Genomic DNA, 21,640 nt, shown 5'->3' with positions numbered 1-21,640 from the left:
GAGCTGAGGCAGTCATGCAAATGGGCTAAGGCAGGGAGGTTTTATAGTTCCCAAGGGAAGGCGATGAGGTATCAGCCAGGAGCTGGTATAGGGAATTATCTCTAATATAAATGTAGCAGTGAGCTAATTGGTAGCTGTATTTCTTTACCTCATGGTATTCCCCAGTAACTATACACAAAACCGTTAAGATTTATTTAGAACTGCACCTCAATAGCTGAGCAGTTAGATGATCTGTTTTTACTTTCTGTGCTAATCTGGCTACCTCCCATCCCCATCCCATGATACTTGCATATTATTATTGCTCTGACTCTGGGCTTCAGGTGTGTTTCCATGATCTCTCTCCATATCTCTTCCTCATAGCTCAAATCCTCTGTCCTCCTCGCTGATCTGAATCTCCCTCCCTCCTTCCTCTGGCTGGCAGATCTCCCGCTCTCTTCTTCTACTCTGCCCAGCCATTGGGTGATTAGCATTTATTGACAAGGCTGAGATTAAATGGTAAGAATTGTTCACACAAACTTGAGACAGATCTTGACATAAGCATTATAATGCCACACCCACATTGAAACAAGATAAGAGGGAGAAGAAATCAGCATTTGAATTAACTCGAGGATAAACTTTGCGTGGTATACAGAAGCATTATGCTGACAAGCTAGGCTGTGCCTGCCTGTGCTTAGAAGCTGGGCTCCTAGGCTGGCATAGATTGGACTGGCCGATTCCGAACAGCTGGTTACATCGGCTGCCAGAAATGAAGAACTGACCTCTCGGCACATGCCTTTGTTTAGAGTTTTCCGATGAAGATGGGTTGAGGAAAAGAGAGCAGACAGGGTTTCCCAGCTTGTGCAGGGGCAAGCAGCGGGCTCCAACCAAACCGTCATAATCTATTATAATTTTATTTTCGGCTCTGTTTAGCTACATGTTTAGCTGCCATCCTAACTACTAGGAAGGTTGAGACAGGAGGACTGTGAGCTGAAGGCCAGCATGAGCAACTACTAAGACCCCCTACTAAAATAAATAGACCTGGGATGTGACTCAGAAGTACAACTGCTGCCTAGACTCCCCCAGTGAGGGGTTGAGGGTGTGGCTATCTGGTGTCTTCTTGCCTAGTGTGTGGGTCTTGGTTCAACCTTAAGTGATGTGTTTCAAGAGAAAGAAAAAGTAAAAACCTCCTTAGATGTATCTTGACCACATTCTTCAGTCCTGGGATTGTTGAGTTTGGAGCAAAAAAGGGGGTAGTCCTAGAGCAGTGGCTCTGGCCTCCAGCCACTAGGTGGCAGCAGCATCCTCCCCATAGTAACGGCAAGTCTGTGCGTAGGTTGTGCCACGATCCCTGTGGATGAGAGTGCCTTTGAGTTGGGACACTGACAGGATGATTCGGTTACATACCACGGCACCTACCTACTCTGCAGTGGATTGGAGACCCCATGAAATTTGAATGGAGATAGATATGCATTTATCTATCTAGTCTCGAATTCATAACCCAGGTTAGCCTAAAACTTGATAGTGTCCTGCCTCAGCCTCCTGTGTGCTGAGATTTAGTCTCGCCAGCCTTAGTTAGGATTCAGTTTAGGAATGGAAACCTCTTGTTAGGCCCAGTGCCTCAGTCTGCTCAGCTGCCCTGGTTGAACCTAAATGATGCCATTGCTTCCATGCAGTAAAAGCCCAACCCCAAATGGCTTGAGCAAAGAAGGTTGTCAGTTCCTTTAACTACAGCCCAGAACGTAGGCTTCCAGCAGGCTGCGACCAGCAGCCCATATCCCCTGGGCTTTTTGTAGCTAATCTCTTGGCTCTTCAGGCCCCTCTCATCCCCACTCATGATCCTGTGGCCACATCCCTAGTGACAAGTCTAGGCAATAGGAACTCTTCATTCACTGCTAACTTCATCATCTTCACTGTGATTGGAGTCATATGCTCAAAATCCCAGCTAATCACGGGCACCTAGACTGATGAAGTACTCGGCTTCATCCAATCAGGGATGACGTCTGGTGTGGGGGTGGAGCTAGACCCATCTGGTTGGGTCCCTAACTCAGAAGTTAGGGAATCCATGATGTGAACTCAGGACAGGATGGGAGCTCTTCCCAGAGGTCACTGCTTCCTTCAAGAGGGCTTGGCAGGTAAAGGTGCTTGCTGCCAACCAAGCCTGATGACCTGTAGCTTGATCCTGGGAACTCACACAGTGGAAGGAGAGAACTGACTTCTACACATGCATCCCAAAATAAGTAATTACATTGAAGTCTAAGAACCCTTTGTTTAAGCTGTTTGAAGGACAGGCTTCTGTTATTTACAGCTGGTGTTGTCCTTAAGAATTGTAAATACATCAGGTGGCTGGGTCAGAGAGAGCAGCTGCTTGCCCAAGAGCACAGCACAGTCAGTCACTGCTTGGGACATTTAGATGAGGCCTGTCTGAGCTCACAGGCCCACCAGCACACAGGAAGTGGCCCAAAACTGGCCAGGGTGCAACTGGGCATTTCTGAGAGTTCTCCCAGGCCTTGACCCTTGTGACAACCTCCTCTGTCAACCTGCCTTGGGGTGAGCCTACTGGAGTTGGGCCAGCCAGGTCCCCATCCCCCACCCAACTTCCCGTCTGCAGTGGCAGGACTTCATGGAGCTGGGTAATGCCATCCCCAACATACAGCTGGACCGGGTCATCCTCAGCCAGAAGGCCAACCAGTGTGCTGTCATCATCTATACCTCTGGGACCACAGGGAGCCCCAAAGGCGTGATGCTGAGTCATGACAACGTAAGCCCCGCCCTCTGGAGCAGCTCTTATCTGGGTTTATTCTGAGCTCAAAACAGGCAATAAGGAGGCATGTATGAAGTTTATGTGGGTCTTTCCTCCATGGAGAACCACACAGTTGGTGCTGGGGGCTTGGGTGTAGACCTGGGTACAGAGCAAAGTGGGGGAAAGGCAAAAAACTGGCAGCACCGTGCCTTAGTTTCCCTGTCTGTGAAATGGGAATGGGTTTCATGGTTTCTATCTGGTGGGTGTTTGTGTGAGTCTCTCTCTCCCTCTCCCCCTCTCTCTCCCTCCCTCTCCTCCGTGTGTGTGTGTGTGTGTGTGTGTGTGTGTGTGTGTGTGTGTGTGTGTGTGTGTAGGCCAGAAACAACCTAGGCTGGGGTCCCCCAGGGGTGTCTATCTTGGATTCTTGAGATAGGGTCTCTGAATGGCCCTCAGTGATCGGGGCAGGCAGACTATCTGCCCTCTTGGGCCACCTCTCCAGTGCCGGAATTATTGATGTACGCACTACCACAGGAACGCTGAGAACTGGCTCTCAGGTCCTGTGCAGAGCAAGCACTTTACCCACCAGGACATTTCACTGACCTGGTTAGTTCATTTTGTTTTGATTCACTCCTGTTTGTTTGTTTGGAACCAGGTTGTCAGGTAGCCCACACTAGCCTCAAACTCTCAGTGTAGCTGAGGATGACCTTGAACTCCTCATCCCTCTGCCTCAGCCTCCTGAGTGCTGGGATCATAGCTTGCTTGTGAGAATACATGTGTGCAGATGTCTGAAGGCCAACATTTGTCACTAGTTTCTTTCTTGATTGCTCCCCATCTTATATATGGATTCAGCCCTCCCATTTGGATCACAGGCTCAGCTTGCTCTGGGGTGGTCCTTTGTCTCCCCCTACCAAGTGTCTGGGACTGCTAGTGGCTGCACATGTACTGTGCTGGATAATTTTATGTCAACTTGGCACAAGCTAGAGTCAGATGAGAGAGCCTCCATTCAGAAAATGCCTTCTTCATAAGATCAGCTGCAGGCAAGCCTGATGAACATGCTCTTAATTAGTGATGATGGAGGAGGGCCCAACCCACTGTGGGTGGGGCCATCTCTGGACTGGTGGTCTTGGGTTCTACAAGAAAGTAGACTGAGCAAGCCATGGGGAGCAAGCCAGTAAGCAGCACCCTCATGGCCTCTGCATCAGCTCCTGCTCCAGGTTCCTGCCCTGTGTGAGTTCCAGTCCTGGCTTCCTTTAGTGATGAACAGTGATGTGGAAGTGTAAGCCAAACAGACGCTTTCTACCCAGCTTGCGTTGGTCTCGGTGTCCCATCACAACAATTGAGAACTTAAGGTATTTACACAGCATATCAGGCTCTGGAGATCTGAGCTCCAGTCTTCACACTTGTGTGGTAAGAGCTCCAGCCGCTGAGCCGTCTCTCAGACCCTGCAGGTTGACATTCTAGATTAACCATCATCACAAAGAGCCTTGGTGAGCCTACACGTTTGGAATTGTGTTGGTATTCATGTGAAGGGTATCTTCCTCAGTCACTCTCTACCTTCTGCTTGGGGACAGGATCTCTCCATGAACCTAATGCTCACCTCTGTGGTCAGACAAGTCAGCCACCAAGTCCCAGGGAGCCTCCTGTATCCACTAGATAACGTTAGTGTGTTGCAGATGCCGAAAGACTGGGCAAGAGTGTTGGGTGATGGCCTTATTGCAAACACAAGGACCTGAGTTCAATTCCAACAACCATATAAAACCCCAGGCATGGTGATACAGGGTTTCTAATCCCAGCTCTGAGGAAGCAGAGACCTGAAGACACTTGGGACTCACTGGCCAATGCCAAGTCAAATCAGTGAGCCCCAGTTCCAGTGAGAGACCCTGTATTAAAATTAAGTCAGAAGGGGTTGAAGAGATGGTGCATTGATTAGGGGTGCTTGCTTCTCGGTCACAGGGACTGGAGTTTACATCCCATCACCCATGTAACAAACTGAGCAATACACATATACCTGTGTACCCCAGCTTTGGGTAGAGCAGAGACAAGGTTCCTGATGCTTGCTGGTTCTCTTTGTAGCCAGGGTGCAAAGCTGGGTTTGAGAAAAAGCCCTGCCCTAAACAGGGCGAGCTAGCCTTGGTGCAAACACACTCACAGTGAAGGATGTCTCTTAGGAAAGTGTGTGTGTGTGTGTGTGTGTGTGTGTGTGTGTGTGTAAAAGAGAGAGAGAGAGAGACAGACAGACAGACAGACAGCACGTTTGCGGGTGCTCTCAGAGGCTAGAAAATGTGATCACCTCGAACTGGAGTTAATGGTGTTGCTGAGCTGTGCTGTAGGTGCTGGAACCAGATGGGGCAAGTGCTTTTAGCCTCAGGAAGTACAATTTCAAAACAATGACATAGATAGCAGTCGAGGAAGACAACTAACTGATCTCTATCTCAGGCCTCCTCATAGGCACACACATGTGAACATATAAGTACATATATGTGCATGCATGTATATATACGTGTACACAGTGGTCCTCAGGCAAGGCACAGGAATACCCTTGTTTTCTAGATCACATGGACGGCAGGGGCCATGGCGCGAGAGATTGAGCTGATCCACGTCTCAGGAAAGCAGGACACGATAGTCAGCTACCTGCCCCTCAGCCACATTGCAGCCCAGCTCATGGACATCTGGATCCCTATCAAAGTCGGGGTGCTCACTTTCTTTGCTCAACCAGATGCTCTCAGGGTAAGGCTGGGTGAGGTCCTCACCAAGCATGCAGTGGCCTTGGGGGAGCAGACATTGCCTCTCCAAACTCTTAAGAATTTTTCTTCTCCATCTTCATTTTCTGTTCCATTCCACAACATTGAGGACAGCTGAATCCACTCTGCTTTCTTCCCCTGCCATGCAGTTGTGTAGACTACACTGAATAAGCCCAGCAAGGGGCTGGAGTGGCACTGAAAGTGTGTTTTCAGTGCTTCTGGTATTGATTATTCATTGGGGGTATGTGCCACAGTGTGTACATGATAGTCAGAGGACATATTCAGGGTCATGCTCCTCCCCATCCTATGATCCTGGGGACAAACTCAGGTCATCAGGCTGAGTGACAAGTGCTTTTACCCAATGAGCCACCTTGTGGATTCCCCCCTTAAAAATTTGTGAGTTGGGGTTGGGGATTTGGCTCAGTGGTAGAGCGCTCGCCTAGGAAGCACAAGGCCCTGGGTTCGGTCCCCAGCTCCGAAAAAAAAAAAAGAAATTAAAAAAAAATTTGTGAGTACTTGTGCATGTATATGCGGGCACGTGTGTGTTTATGTATGTTGGGAGACATTTTTGTATGGGGTATGTATATGGGGTATGTATAGGTTATGTGTATGTTTGGGGTTTGGTGGTGTGTGTGTATAGGGTGTGTGTGGTGTGGTTTGTGTATGTATGGAGTATGGAGGTGTGTATATGGGATATGTGTGTGCATGCATATATGGGGTGTGTGTATGCATACATGTATGGTGTGTGTGTATGTATGGAGTGTGCATGTGTATGGGGTCTAAGTGGTATGGAGGTGTGTGTATGGTGTGTGTGTGCACACATGTATAGGGTGTATGTGTGTGTATGTGTATATGGTGTATGTGTGTATGGAGTGTGTGTGTGGAGTGTGTATGTGTATGGGGTGTGTGTGCACTCACATGTATGAGGTGTGTGTGTGTGTGTGTGTGTGTGTGTGTGTGTGTGTGTGTGTATGCTCACACATGGTTATGTGAGTAGAGCCCCTGAGGAGCTCTGATTCTGTTTGCCGGGGTCTAGCTTGCATGCCAGGAAGGTGTTGGGCTTTTTGCCATAGAAGTGTTAACAGCTGGATTTCAGGAGACCTTACACAATGCTGTGGAGAAGTCAGATAAGACCTGAGCTTTGCTTGGCTTTCTGAAGGTCACAGAGATCTCCCAGGCCCTGCTCCCCAAGTGCTGGGACAACACCACAACTCTTCCCCACTTCCCAGTCTAAGGCTCTGGGCGACACGTAGCTCATACATTGAGATGATTTCTTTTGTATGCACCTCTAGTGTTTTGGAATACTATGTGACATTACCATTTCTTTTTATTTGTCATGTATTATTTTCCTATGTGTTAAATGAGCATCTGACTCCTTCACTGTCTCCATCCTCTCTCCCTTCTCCATCTTCTGAAAATAAAATTTGCTTTATAACCACAGCCAAGGGCTAGCCAGACAGCCCCAGCCCTGTCTGTTAAAACTTTTGTTTTTCCTAGAGTTATCAGTTGTTTTCCGGTTGGGAGACGTTTCTTCATGCCAGTTTTTCCTCCAGCATTCCACTGTGAACCAGTATATTACCATGTTGTTTTCTTCAGTTGGGCTAACTGAAAGGGAAACCCGAGGTGGGGTTTTATAGCTTATTGAGGTCAAGTCATAATTGGAATGAAGTGAGACAAGCCAGGTAGGTCCAAGGACCAACCCAAGAAAAGATGTCAGTTTAGTAATTCAGACAGACTCCTGGGGCATTCTGAGCACGAGTCAGGCCAAAACTATTCCACATCACAAGGGAGTTGATCTTTGTGTTTACCTGCAAGGTGGACACTGGGCCCAGGCCAGAGTCCAACTCCACTACTGCAGCTCTGCAGGTAAGAAGCTGTGGCTACGAGAGACCAGGAAGGGTTTGAGCAGTGCCCGGGGCACACTGCTCTGAGGCCCTGTGGTGGCGCCCAGCTTGGGCCGCATTTTCCAGGGTCTTTACTCTTATCTTCTTTTTCTTTCTTCTTTTTCTTCCTTCTGTCGCTGGAGATGACCCTTTGGTAAATTTTTCAGAATATACAGGGAAGGGAGTATCCATTTCCTTTATGTATGGACTCTGCAGACTTCCAAAAACCAGCTGAGAAGTATGGAGTTCACCTTACCTCCAGCTGCCATGACAAGAAAAGGAGCCATGTAGCACAACACATGTGTTTTCTTGGTTCTCTCGAGCTCTGGGTTAGAGAGTCAAACTGGGCTCTGTATGGCTAAATGGAGGCATCACCAGGACAGAGCTGTTACCGAGACTGTTTCCTGCCCTTTCCATTTTCTAGAAGGAATGGCCACTTCCTTCTAAAACATCGTGTGTGTGTGTGTGTGTGTGTGTGTGTGTGTGTGTGTGTGTGTGTGTGTGTGTGAGTGCGTGTGCTTGCTGCACAAACCTTAGGACCTGAGTTCAAACCCTGAACACTCATGTAAAGAGCTGCATGTGGCTGTCAGACAGAGAAGGAGATCTCTAGGGGATTGCTTGGTAGTTAGTCAAGTCTCAGGTTCAGTAAGAGGCTCCCTCTCAAGGGAGAGGCAGAGTGGCCGCAGGAATAATGCAGTGGTTCTCTGCTGCATGTGTGGGCTTGTCGGTCCCCGGGTGTTTTGTTTGTAAATTGAGACAGAATGCATGGTGAGGGTTCAATGTGGAGTTCTGCACCTTGGAATGTGTTGCATTTTGACTGACCCAAGGGCCTCCAGAGGTCCCCATTTGGGGGCACTTTTATCAATGTGGGAGTCTCACTGGATTCCCTGCTTCACCACTGCCTCCCAATGCAAGTTATGTATCCATTTTAAAAAGTGCCATCCTCATTCATGTCTCCTGGGTGTGGAGCAGCATGTGACCATCCTCAAAGACGTTGTCTTCATGATTAATGATAATGCTGGACTTCTCATCGGTTCATTGACCCCTTGGATTTAATTTCTTTTTGTTCTTTATGTTTTTTTCTTTTTCTTTATTCTTCTTTCATACAACACATCCCGAGTGCAGCCTCCCTCTGCATCTTGTTATGCCGAGTTTGGTTGATATCATTGAGAGGATTGCTCTTTTCCAAAGAGAAATGGAGAAGCACTTAGATTTCATTTCTGTTCAAATCCTTTGAATTTAAAGTTTTCTTTGTAGATCCAATCATGTTGATTTTTAAGGGTTCTTTACATATTGAGGCAATGAATTGTTACCAGATACCATAATTTGCAAATGTCTCCTTCCAGTTCTTTGACCATCTTTTTGGTTTTTGTGGTTTTGGGTTTTTGGTTTTTGGTTTCCCCTTTGTGGTCTTTTGAAGCATGAGGGAAACCTTTGGCTTTGATGAGGGTCAGGTTATTGATTTCCCACATGCTCCACTATGGCAGAGCCTTTCTCCTGTTTTCATTTAGCCACTTGTTACTCTCAATTTTTCCTTTAGAGTTGTTTTTCATACTTAGTGAGAAGTAGGACCATAGGCCAAGCATGACTTTACGTTTGTACATTACTGTCCTTCCCCAGCTGCAGTGAACTACCTAGACGATGTGCTAAAAGTCAGATGATCATAAATGTAAAATGTGTGTTGGTCCCGTTATGTGTATCAGCTTTTATGTTTCTGCACAGATACACACATATATACACATGCACATACATATATACAAGCACACTTGCACACACATGCACACACGCAAACATGCATATATGGGGTGGAGTGTGTGAATCTGAGTCTGACTGGCTGCTTTGAAGCCAGGGGGTTGTTCCCCAGGCCTGTAGCAAAGGCCACACTAAGAGAGAAGGGAGAAGAACACATGAGGTACATGTAATGGACATGTGAGGGACAGGTGATGGACACATGAGGGACATGTGAGGGACACATGAAGGGCATGTGATGGACATGTGAGGGACATGTGATGATATGTGAGAGACATGAGGGACACATGAAGGACACGTGATGGACATGTGATGGGTATGTGAGGGACACGTGATGGACACGTGAGAGACATGTGTGGCTTGTGAAAGCACTGCAGTACTCATCTGCTCCATCCCACACAGGGCACCTTGGTGTACACTCTTCAAGAGGTGAAGCCTACTTATTTCCTGGGGGTGCCACGCGTCTGGGAAAAGATGCAGGACACCATCAAGGAAAATGTGGCCAAGTCCTCCAACCTGAGAAAAAAGGCATTTGCATGGGCAAAGATGCTTGGCTTGAAGGTCAATACCAAGAAGATGCTGGGGTAGGCAGTGTTCTCTTCTGTAATGGGTGTGAGGGAACATGGAGGAGGCTCTGCTGTCTGAAGCTATGTCTCCTTATTGATGCCATCTCCAGGAAGCGAGACATCCCCATGAATTACCGCATGGCAAAGGCCCTTGTGTTCACGAAGGTCAGAACCTCCCTGGGCTTGGACAACTGCCACACCTTCTTCAGTGGGGCTTCACCCCTCTCTCAGGATGTCTCGGAGTTCTTTCTCAGCCTGGATATCCCCATTGGTGAGATCTATGGGATGACTGAGTGTTCCGGACCCCACACAGTCTCCTGCAAGAGTATCTACAGAGTTCTGAGGTACCAGGCTCCTGTAGCCCTCAGATCTCCAGTGTTGTGGGGCAGGGACACAAAGGGGGAGGTGACCAATGACTGGGATACATCCTGAGCCTGGGTATCACGAGGGCTCCATTCTCCAGCCTCCTAGCCCAGGCTTATCACACAACTTTCAGGGGAAGGGCACTTGTCAAACCATCTATCATGTTGTGTGACTTTTCCTGGAGACACTTGAACAAATGTCTGTTTACCCCAAATAAGGCAACAAAATACCAAAGAAATGCTGCCTCCCAAGTGCAGCCTCCCAAATTCAACTTAACATGTTTATTGGGGTGATTGTGGGTCAGGGGTCACAGGTCAGGGGCCACTGACAGGAGTAGGTATGACTCAAAACAGAACATCACCTACAAATCCACTATAACCTGGACCACACCTCACAAAATCCGTGTACAAAGTTCCTGCACATTAAGAAGATAGTTCTTAGAGTCTCCCCAGAATTATATAACTGCTTGTGGGAACTGGAGCTGGACTCTGGGGCCTTGTACATTTTAGGAACTTTTCAAGACTTGTGAGTGTCCATTACTTCCTGAGTTTTAACAAATCACTTTCCAGGAGGCTGTGTTCTGGAAAGAGGAACACAGGAAGAAGAAGAGATTGCTTTCTGAAACACAGTGTTCTTCCCAGTGTCACTTAAGTGTTGTATGAACTTGGGATTGCTTGACCTTAAGCATCTCTGTAGCTCCTTTCTGGATTATTCTGCATAGCTCAGCTCACCAGGTTGCCTGGCTGGGCCACAGCAATGCAAGCACACACATACACACATACACATATACACACATATATACACATACACCTACACACATACACCACACAGACATACACACACACACACACACACACACACACACACACACACACACACACACACACACTGCAGACGACTCTACTGGGAGCCCAGCCTCTCCCAGAATCCTTTGGTTTGTTTCCCGATCCGCTCCCACCACTGTGTTATACATTTGACTTTCTGCTTTTGCTTGAGGCTTGCTAGTGTCCAGAATGCAACTGAGGGAGCAAATTAACGATAATAAAAAATAAGAGGGGTAGGAGAAGGTGGAGAAAGGAGAGATGGACGAGGAGGAGAGGCTGTGTGTTGATGGTGTCTTTGCACTGTTCACACCCCCTTGTAGCTGCCTCAGCTGTATGTGGCCTTCTCCACCTACTGATGCTGTGTGAGGCGTGTGGCTACCTACTGTGCACACAAGGTCTCTCTAAGCGGTGGGCATAAGCCACTGCCCCAGTTTCCCCTCTGTGCCTCCCTCTTCTCATGAGCTTGGAAGCAGCCTTCCATACATTCCCTCTCTGGGAAGATTCCAGATTGGTCTTTTGTTTGTTAGTATTTTTGTATTTTTGTTGTTTTGTTTTGCTTTTTCAAGACAGGGTCTGTGTAGCCCTGGCTGTCCTAGAACCAACTCTGTAGACCAGGATGGCCTTGAGCTCATGGAGTTCTGACTGCCTCTGCCTCCTGAGTGCTGGGATTAAAGGTGTGCTATGGTCTGTGGTGTTCTCACATGGGAGGTGGCTCATAGCCTCCTGTTAGGTCTTCAGGGGGCTTATTTTCTTCACATCCATGAAGACAGGAATCTGCAGGGCTTCCAGACATATAGAACGTTGAGAATCTGAATGCTGGGTCAGACTGAAATCCACTGGGTCTCAGAGGGGTGTGAATTTAGCTGGGACTGCTCAGTCTCTGACCCTCCCCTCCCTCTATCATGTCCCTAACAGTTGTGGCAAAGTCCTGAATGGCTGTAAGAATATGCTGTACAAGCAGAACAAAGATGGTGTGGGTGAGGTGTGCATGTGGGGCCGCCATGTCTTCATGGGCTACCTGGGTAAGGAGGATGCCACGTTGGAAGTATTGGATGAAGATGGTTGGCTGCACTCTGGGGACATTGGCCGCCTGGACAGCCACGATTTCCTTTATATCACCGGCCGCATCAAAGGTGCCAGGCTCATCTGGGACAAAGGGCACTGGGTGTGCTGGGGAGCTGGCAGGGGATGTCAGGATGTCAGGTACTAGGAGCACTGGAGAGAGTAGTGTTCCCCACTCACAAGGTCCCTTCCTGTCATCCTACAGCAGTAGCCTTGGGGACAGACAGGTTGCTCTAGATTTGTGCTGGGGTGAGACTGCAGTCTGTCTGTCAGCTTTGCCAAGCAGCAGAGAGGTGTTGAGGGCCAGGTGAGGCCAGGAAGTGTCAGAGAAGCTTCAGAGAGAACCTGAAGGTGGCCCTGTCACTTCAGCACTTGGGAGACTGGGGCAGGAGAACTGTGGACTGGGGGTGTCCTGGGCTGCACAATTGTGTGGTTTGACAAACTGGCAGACAGATGGTGTGCTGTGAGGGTGCAGATGTTGGGAGGAAGCAGGAGTGGGTGGGGTGGGGACTTGGGGTGCAAGAAGGGAAGCTATTGCAACCTCCAACCTGATCCCAGGTTAGTGGGGACCTGTACCAAGCTAGGCTCTCATTCCAGAAGTCCTGATAACTGCTGGTGGTGAGAACATATGGCCCATCCCAATTGAGACCCTGGTGAAAGAGAAAATCCCCATCATCAGCCATGCCATGCTGGTGGGTGACAAGGCCAAATTCCTGAGCATGCTGTTGACACTGAAGGTAATGTCCCCACCAGCTCCAGGGTCGGGCGGTGGGGAGAGGGCTGCTGGAACCGGCTCTGCTTTCTTCTTCTTCAGCACCCGGGTTGGGGGTCAGGGGTGATGGAGGGTGGGTGGTGGGGAGTGGGCATGGTGACAGATTGTCCTGGGGCAGTGTGAGACAGACCAGATGAGTGGAGAGCCCTTGGACAAGCTGAACCTGGAGGCCATCAGCTTCTGCCAGATGCTGGGTAGCCAAGCAGTCACTGTGTCGGACATTTTGAAGATTCGAGACCCAGTGGTCTACACGGCCATCCAGTATGGCATAGACATCGTGAATCAGCAAGCAGTCTCTGACTCACATAGAATTCGAAAGTGGATCATCTTGGAGAAAGACTTTTCCATCCAGGGTGGGGAGCTGGGTGAGTCACTTGGCTTGGGCCCAAGGCACCTGGGTCTGGGCCTGACCCTTCCCTGGGGTTTAGGTCTAAGGGACCAGCTAGGGCACAAAGACACTTTACCCTCACCAACTTTGCCTCTTCACCAGGGCAGACACCTTCGTGCTCTGGAAGTGCCATTCTTACCATGGGGCTGGGGCTCCTCTCACCATTAGAACACAGCCTGCTCTTGTCGAGGACCCGGAATCAGATCCCAGCAGCTAAGCTTGGCAGCTCACAGTCATCTGTAATCTCCACACCCTCTTCTGGCCTCTGCAAAATGTGTACATGCAGCACAAGCACTTGCACACTCATATACCTCACAGATACGTAAGATACATAGTTAAAAATTAAATACATCTTGAAAAAAAATTCCACTATAGCCAGAATCTCCACAATGACCCATCTGTGTGGCCATCCCGTAATCCCCACTCACTGACGGCAGGAGCAGTAGCACATCCAGTCACCTCTACAACCTGACTACTCTGTCCTCTCTCCATAGGACCAACATCAAAACTTAAGAGAGATCTCATAACCCAGAAATACAAAGCACAGATTGACAACATGTACTCATCATAATGGCTGTGGCAGGAGCTTCCTCCCATCTGCGCGGTGAGCCCCTATGGCCTGGCTCTGCCGGGCTGCGTGGTGACAGGTGACCCTCCTGCCCTCTCTAACCTTAAGATATGGTCTTTCTGGATAGAAGCAGCACTTTTCATGATTTCTACCTCTTTATCTTGTTATTGCGTGTGCGACTGCCTAGGTGTAAGTGTGGAGACCTGAGAACAATTGTGGTGTTGTCCCTAACCTGTCCAGTCCAGCAGCCTAGCTGGCCCTCAACTTCCGCTCCACTTCTGTCCCTGGAAGGAGCAACTGTGCCTGCTGGGTCTGGCCTCACATGGGCTTTGAGGATTTGAACTTGGGTCCTCACAGCCCTGTGGCAAGCACTTTGTGCCTCATGTTCTATGTCTCGGCTCTGGAAATCTTCTGCAGAGTTCTGCAGGTGACTGACTCACACATATACTGTCCACACACTTTTCCCTTCCTCGGGATGTGTCTACAGGGATCACTGTGTGTGTGTGTGTGTGTGTGTGTGTGTGTGTGTGTGTGTGTGTGTGTCGGGGGGGTATGTGTGTGCTTGTACACACATGAGCACGTACCTGCACTGCACCCATAGTCAACCTCAAGGCCAGCTGTCACCCTGCCATGTGAAACTGATGTCTCCAGCCAGACCCACCTGTGTGGCTGGAGGAACATGCCTCCCAGGAAGGGATACCACAGCTGGCCACTAGCCCAGCTCCAGCCCCACACTGTGTGAGGACCCAAGTTCAAATCCTCAAAGCCCATGTGAGGCCAGACCCAGCAGGCACAGTTTGCTCCTTCCATGGATGGAGACACCTCTGAGAACCATTAGGGACAGATTAGTACCCCATCTCCCTCCTTGGGTCCCAGGAGGTCATCTGTTCTCTGGTATCCTGTTGCATGTGAATGGTGCATATCTGAGTGTATATGTGTGTGCAAGTTGCATGAGTGAGTGCATCTGTATAAGCACATGCACACACATGTGTCTTGAGACAGTCTCTCACTAGCCCAGGATTTGCCAAGTAGGCTAGGCTGGCCAGGGAACACCAGAGAGCCCCCTGTTGGGTGGGATGCAAGTGTACCCTTACCCACCCTGCTCCTGCCTCCTTCCCTTTCTCCTCTTACACAGGTGCTGGGGATTTGAACCCAGGCCTTTAGGCTTGTTCAGCCAGCACTTTTCTCCTCTCCCCAGCTCTTCTTCTAATGAGGACACCATGAGACTGAATGAGGGTTCACCCTGTAGCCCCCATTTTAGTGCCCACACCAGCCCCAATGTTCAAATAAGGTCAGTGTGAGGCACCAGGCTCGGGGCTGCAGGATTGGCCCACAGCACTTCTTACCCAGTGCCCAGCACTTCCAGGCAGCGTATGGCACAGCCCTCAGCTTACCTACCTCCTGCAAGGTCACCAGCTTTCTGTGCCGTTCAGAGGGAGCCCCAGGCTGTTGTGGGTGTAAACTGGTGCCCGCCCAGCCCCTGCCAGAGAGCAAGAGATGAGCCCTTTTACTTTCAGAGGTTCAGCCTCAAAGTTTAAAATTATAAGTGATGTCAATATAGGCAAAAGTGTAGGGGGACATGCAGGCCAAAGAGGACACCATATGCCCTGCTCCTTCTCTGAGACCTTATTATGGTAGCCTACAGCACTGGTCACAGGCAGAAGCAGCTACTCCCAGATTTGCACTGGGCTCTGGATATTCAGGACTGAGGTCCTCATGACTGTGTAGCAAGCACCTACCCCTGAGCCATCTCCCCAGCCCAACACTAGAAGATTTTAACTGCATGTGTGTTTCATGTGGCTGTTCTTGCACCGTGTTTCACGGTTGGTGGATGTGGGGGTGGGACCATTTACAAATGGCCTATTCCCTCCAGGGCATTTACTGTGTGGAACCTCAGGAACCCCAGGAAGCAGAACCCCCACAAACTAACCCAGTGTCTCCTCTCCAGTCTCCAACAGGTCAGCCTCATCTCAGTGGGGGGACATCCTCCCCCCAGGAAGCCCCTTCACGTGCAGAAGAAGCCAGACCCCCACTGCTCTATTGGTCCTACCTAAACTTCCAAAGCAGGAGGCCCACAATGGAGAGAACCCCAGACAGGACAAGCCTTCCAGGCGTGAGTGGACAGACCTTGCCACTGCAACAGGCCCTTCCTTTCCTAGGACTTTGTATTAGAAAAGAGGCATGACCACCCAAAGCCCAGAACACCTTCCTGGGAGCAGCATGGAAACCCCTCAAATAAGTTGTCATAGTCAGGAGCCTCACTGCCTTGAGTCTTCATTCTTGGCCAGGTCACCTGTGCTGGTGTAATGGGGACAATGAAGTGCTGGCCAGACGTGTGCACTCACCCTCCTGTCAGGTGCTCTGGCTCTTTTTGTGGTGATTCCTGTGTGTGGTTTATATGTGTGCACATGTGTACTTATGTGTGCATGTGTATCTGCATGCACATGAATGTACATGTATGTGGGGTTGTACATATATCTCTGCATATGTGTATGTATGTTTGTGCGTGTGTGTGGTGTGTCTATGTGTCTGGTATACCTGTGTGCTTGTGTACATGTGTATACATATGTATATCTGGTGTACTTATGTGTGTGCATATGTGTCTGTCTGGTGTACCTATGTGTATGGCTGCATGTACATTTGTGTGTCTGGTGTACCTGTTTGTGTGTATATGTGTGAGTTTGGTGTACCTGTGTGTGTGGCTATGTGTACATTTGTGTGTCTGGTGTACCTGTTTGTATACATGTATGTGTGAGTGTGCACGTGTGTGTCTGATATACCTGTGTGAGTACATGTAGATCTGCATCCCCAGGCCACACAGAGAAGACTTCAGGGCCTTCACATTTATTGTCTTGGTCATGGCTGTGAGAATGTCCCGGGCAGGCAGACCTGGGAAGCATGGTATGGAGTCTGCCATTGTACCAAATGTTCCTTGTGGCCATAATCGGTTGGGGCCTGTGCCACAGTTGTTCAGGGTGGGGGGGATCCCATTCTTTACCCATCAGATCACAGAGGAACCAGGTACCTGGAGCATAATCTTGGATGTTGAGTTGACAGTTTTCCCTGTGGCCACGTTGATGATGTGGGGTTGGGTAGTGCAAAAGCAGCTCAGCGGGTTCATTGTAACTCGAGCTTGAGAGGGTTGGAAGGGTGTTTGGTAGTCCTTTATTTTCTTTGTCTCTGCTGGTCCAGGTCATCCTCAAGTGCAAACCAGTCAATTCGGGTGTGTGTATGGTGGGGGTGGTCAGAATGATGATGTAGGGGTCTTTCCAATGAGGTTCTGGTGTCCCCTGGCAGTTTCTCTCAACTAGGACCCAGTCTCCAGGCCAGAATTGATGAAGCCCCAGAGGTGGACGTTTTTCACAGAGGGGACAGAGTTAAAGCCAGATATGTTTGTGGACCCATTGGACACCCTTAAGGTTGTCCAATAGTTGGCAGCCCTCTGACTCAGCAAAGACCTCTTTCTGTCTGAAGGTTAGGAATGGTGGGAGGGGCAGAAGCAAACATGATCTCAAAGAGGGTGAGTCCCATCCAGTACAGGGAGTTCCAGGAGGAGAACCACCAAGTCACACCAGTCTCTAAGGTCAACTTAGTTAAGGTTTCTTTTAGAGTCCTGTTCATCCAATCTACCTGTCCTGAGCTCTGGGGTCTATGTGCACAGTGAAGTTCCCAACAATCCCCAGAATATTTGCAAATCCCTGGCTTACCTGGGACACAAAAGCACGTCCATTATCTGGTCTTGTAGGAAGTTGTGGGAAGCCATACCCTGGAATAATTTTTTCTAACAGTTTCTTCTTCATTGTTTGAGCAGTCTCATGTTTTGGTGGGAGAGGTCTCAGTCCATGCTGAAAAGGTATCTATAAACACAAGTAAACATCTGTGTCTAAATCTCCATGAGGCCTTGTCTCCCAGCAGGCTTTGGATCCTGAACCTGTTACCGGGGTTCTCATAGCCACCGAGTTAAGCTGGCAGCTTCTCAGTTTTGGACAATCTTAGCTATCTTCCAGTTGGCATCCTTAATCTTGATCTTAGCATGCTGTATCAGATCCTACATTCTCCGGACGCCCGTGTGGGAAGAGCAGTGGCTCTTGTGAAGTACGTGTAGTCCCACTCCTGGCACAGTGAGTTTGCAGTCCGCTGCTCTCCACCATGCTGGGCCATTGGGACATGGGCAAAATCCTAGCCCAGGTCTTGTCATAATCTTCTGAATACTTAGGGTGGTCAGGGAGTGTAGGATCCCCCGGACTCAGGGTGGTCAGGGGCAAGAGAGGTTCGATTACTAGGGCAGTAAGTCAAGCTGCTTCATCTGCCCGACTGCTGAAACTGGGTCCTTCGTTCTCTGGTGTCCTGAGCAGTGGATGATGGATGGCCAGCTTTTTAGGCCCCCATAGAGCCCTGAGTTAGGGAGAGGATTTCCTCTTTATTTTTGATAGTCTTTCCTTCTGCCATCAGAAGGCCTCTCTAAAACACACACACACACACACACACACACACACACACACACACACACACGCACACACACACACCACCATGGACATGAGCAGCAAAGGCAGACCAACTATTAGGTCTTTTGCCTTTTCCCAGTTCCAATGCCTTGGTTAGAGTATCAGTTCAGCTTTCTGGGCTGATGTTCTTGCTGGGAGTGGCTCTACCCATATCATCTCAATGTTTGAGACTATCACCACCTCAGCATACCTGTCTGTCCCGAATAAAGCTGCTGCCAACGGTGAACCATCTGACCTCTGTATCCATCAAGTGGGATCCTGAAGATCTGGTCTGGTCCCGTGTTCACAGGCCAAAATATCTGAGCAGTCATATAGGTCATGAGCCCATCCAGGTCTGAGTCAGGCAGCAGGGTGGCAGGGCTCAGGGCAGTTGAGGGTATTTAAGAGGAGAGACTGGTAATGAATCATTGTGGCATTGGTGAGCCATCATTTGGGGGTCTGTTTAAGTACCCCTTTGATTGCATGAGGTGTGGCAATGGTCAGACTTTGGCTCAATGACTGTTTGTCAGCATTCTTGACCAGGAGGGTCATACACACACAGGGAGGCTAGCCTCTGGCTACTGGGTCTGATTTCTTTGAGAGGTAGGACATTGGTCAATACCAGAGCCCAAGAATCTGCGTTAATAACCCTCTTGCTATCCCATATCTCCTGTCCACAAAGAAATGAAAGAGCTTAGTCACATGTGGCAACCCCAAGGCTGGTGTAGACATTACAACCTTCTTTAAGGTGTCGAAGGCTTCCTGATGTCCAGACAAAGCTCTCAGGAGGCTCAAGTGGCCTCATATAGTGGCTTGGCTGTTTCTGCAAACCCTGGTACCCATATTGCGCAGAATCCAGTGAACCCCAAGAATCCCCTTACCTGGTGGGAAGTCTTGAATGTCGGAAGGCTCAGGACACTTTCCTTTGTGGCCTCAGAGAGCCATCTCTGACCTTCCTTTAATATGTACCCTAGATAGGTCACATGTGGCTGGCAGAGTTAGGCTTTTTTTTTTTTTAGTAGAGATTCAGTAGCTCAAATTCCTGAGGGCCTCCAAGACATCCTAAGTTCTCTCCAGGCATTCTTGTTTGGTCTCTGCTGTCACCACGTGGCCATACACATACTGTAGAGAATCAGTTTAGGATGCTGGGTTCTGTACCCACTCAGGTCTTCATGGAGGGCCTCATCAAAAGTGGTATGCAAGTTTTTAAATCCTTGGGGCAGATGAGTCAAAGTCAGCTGTCTGCTAATCTGAAACCCTGGATCATGCCATTCAAAGGCTGAAGAAGGCATCTTTTAAATCCAGTACTGTATGCCAGGAGGAACTGCACTCAGGAGGGTGTAGGGATTAGGAACTATTGGTTGGTTATCTATAACCTGTTAATTTACCTTTCTTTTTTTTTCTTTTCATTTTTTCAGAGCTGGGGACCGAACCCAGGGCCTTGCGCTTGCTAGGCAAGCTCTCTACCACTGAGCTAAATCCCCAACCCCTAATTTACCTTTCTTTTTTTTTTTTTTTTTTTTTTTTTTGGTTCTATTTTTCGGAGCTGGGGACCGAACCCACTAATTTACCTTTCTTAAGTCTCATACTCATTAGTCTATAATCATTAGTTCCGGCTTCTTGACTGTCAGGAAGGGTGTGTTCCAGGTCAATATCATGTCTCAGAATCCCTTCACTTAATAGCCTCCTGATATGGGGTATCCCATACCTTCCCTGGCAATCAGAAGCACGAGGTACTGTCAGACCCATACAGCCTCAGCCCCTGACTTGAGCTCAATCCAAATTGGGGTCCAATGCCTAGCCGTCTTGACTCCTCCTATCTCTCTCTAGCCAAGTAATAATTTTGTCCTCTGCGGTGGGAGGGGCTTGAACAACTGGTATTCTTCAGCTAGAGTGGTGCTCACGACATGAATAGGCTTCCCTTCTGAATCTAATCTAATTGGCTCCTTCTGGGCAGAAATGTAGTTGTGTCCTCATTTATGTCAACAAATCTCTCCCCAAGAGGGAGTCGGGGCATTTAGGCACAACAAGGAACATGTGGCTTACCTTGCCTACTCCCAAGTTCTTCGGGTAGTCCACGAGTGCTATTTAATTCCTGTTGCCCCTGGGACCCAGGATCTTTTTGAAGAAACTTTACCTTCAGGCTTTAGCAAGACAGAATGTTGAGCCCCACAATCTACAAGGATGCTGGTGGGTTTCCCTTCTACTTGTAGGGTTACCCTGGGCTCAGGGAGGGGGTCTGAGCCCCTTGACCCATTTCTCATCTTTATTTATATCTTTGAAGGCGATGGTTTGAATAGGCTTCTTTTTCTTGGGGCACTCCTTGGCCCAGTGGCCCTCTTCCTTTCTTTTTTTTTTTTTCACATTGGTTTATTTTTTTTTATTTGCATCTCATTTTCAGTACAATTTACAACATTGTCCCCGTTCCAGTCTGATTATATGCATGCTAAGTGGCAGAAAGGGTCTGGAATAAATACATTAAAAAAGAGGGAAGGCTGTGAAACTAAGTGGCCCGCAGTAGGTCCTTAGGGGGTTTGGGGGTGGGGCTGTCTGAGAAACCAAATGGTACACAGTAGGTCCTATAGGAGGGGGTGTCTGAGAAACTAAGTGGCACACAGTAGGTCCTACGGGGGTGCGTGTCTGAGACATGAAGTGAATAAGGAAACTCAACAGGAATGTCAGCTGCAGCTCTTCAGTCATCTTTGTCTTTTGCTCCGTGCTTGAGGATGCGCGTGAACTCGATGTAGTTGAAATTCCCCTTTTTGTCCATGGGGGCCTCCCTGTACAGCTCATCCACTTCCTCATCTGTGAAGCGGTCGCCCATGGTAGTCAGCAGCTCCCTCAGGTAATCCTCCTGGATGGTGCCTGTGGCTTCCTCATCGAAGCAAGCGAAGGCGTTTCTGATGACGTCCTCTGGGTCAGTGCCATTCAGCTTCTCTCCAAACATGGTGAGGAACATGGTGAAATTGATGGGGCCCGGAGCCTCGTTCATCATGGCGTCCAGGTAGGCGTCGGTGGGGTTCTTCCCCAGAGACGCCAGCATGTCGTGCAGGTCCTCCTTGTCAATGAAGCCGTCCCGGTTCTGGTCGATCATGTTGAAGGCCTCTTTGAACTCCTGGATCTGGGACTAGTCAAACATGGCGAACACGTTGGACGTTGCGCACTGAGGGAGCTTTTTGGTGGTCTTGGTCTTTGCTTTTTTGCTCGACATGGTGGCCGTTCAAATCTGACCTGAAGCTGCACACACGAGAGGACCCAACCAGCGACTGCCGGCCCTCTTCCTTTCAACAACACATTTGTTCTTTTTTAAGCGGGTGCGTTCTTGATCCTTAGGGCCCCCCTTACCTTCTTCTCCAGAAGCCATCTGTTTTAGTCATCTCCTATGGTGGTCTGGTTTGGCGTGGTTGCCAGTAGGATCCTTGCCAGGTCACAAGTCTCTCACCTCTGCTCTTTTACCCACTTTTCCTCCATTTGTTTCTCCCCCTCCTCTACCTCTCCTCTGTACCATCTCTTTTATGAAA

General features: G+C 49.0%; 1 protein-coding gene and 1 pseudogene across 15 annotated transcripts in view; one reads left to right on the top strand and one right to left on the bottom strand.

The window, feature by feature from the left end:
- Window positions 1–15,890, top strand: part of Acsbg2 (acyl-CoA synthetase bubblegum family member 2) — a 31,711-nt gene extending 15,821 nt beyond the window's left edge. For 4 of the 15 annotated variants that reach the window (XR_015628495.1, XR_015628494.1, XR_015628493.1 and 1 more), the window contains 10 exons: window positions 2,588–2,737; window positions 5,270–5,446; window positions 9,495–9,676; window positions 9,769–10,002; window positions 11,761–11,978; window positions 12,505–12,644; window positions 12,798–13,044; window positions 13,170–13,389; window positions 13,562–13,671; window positions 15,584–15,890. Coding sequence is in view for 5 of the 15 variants with exons in the window: in XM_087565038.1 (XP_087421164.1) it covers window positions 493–495; window positions 2,588–2,737; window positions 5,270–5,446; window positions 9,495–9,676; window positions 9,769–10,002; window positions 11,761–11,978; window positions 12,505–12,644; window positions 12,798–13,044; window positions 13,562–13,638 (1,428 nt within the window). In the remaining 10 variants the exon portion in view is untranslated. Of the gene's footprint in view, window positions 1–360; window positions 496–2,587; window positions 2,738–5,269; window positions 5,447–9,494; window positions 9,677–9,768; window positions 10,003–11,760; window positions 11,979–12,504; window positions 12,645–12,797; window positions 13,045–13,169; window positions 13,390–13,561; window positions 13,672–15,583 lie in introns of those variants that run through there. The other 11 variants (XM_087565036.1, XM_087565035.1, XM_087565034.1 and 8 more) reach the window with 5 other exon arrangements.
- Window positions 15,891–20,721: 4,831 nt separating this feature from the next.
- Myl12b-ps2 (myosin light chain 12B, pseudogene 2) lies at window positions 20,722–21,242 on the bottom strand (annotated as a pseudogene).
- Between the last annotated feature and the right edge of the window lie 398 nt (window positions 21,243–21,640).

The sequence above is a fragment of the Rattus norvegicus genome, chromosome 9 (genome assembly GCF_021556685.1).
Source record: "Rattus norvegicus strain SHRSP/BbbUtx chromosome 9, alternate assembly SHRSP_T2T, whole genome shotgun sequence".
Lineage (NCBI taxonomy): Eukaryota > Metazoa > Chordata > Mammalia > Rodentia > Muridae > Rattus > Rattus norvegicus.
Note: the sequence above shows the minus strand (reverse complement) of the source record. Positions and strands in the feature narration are given on the sequence as shown.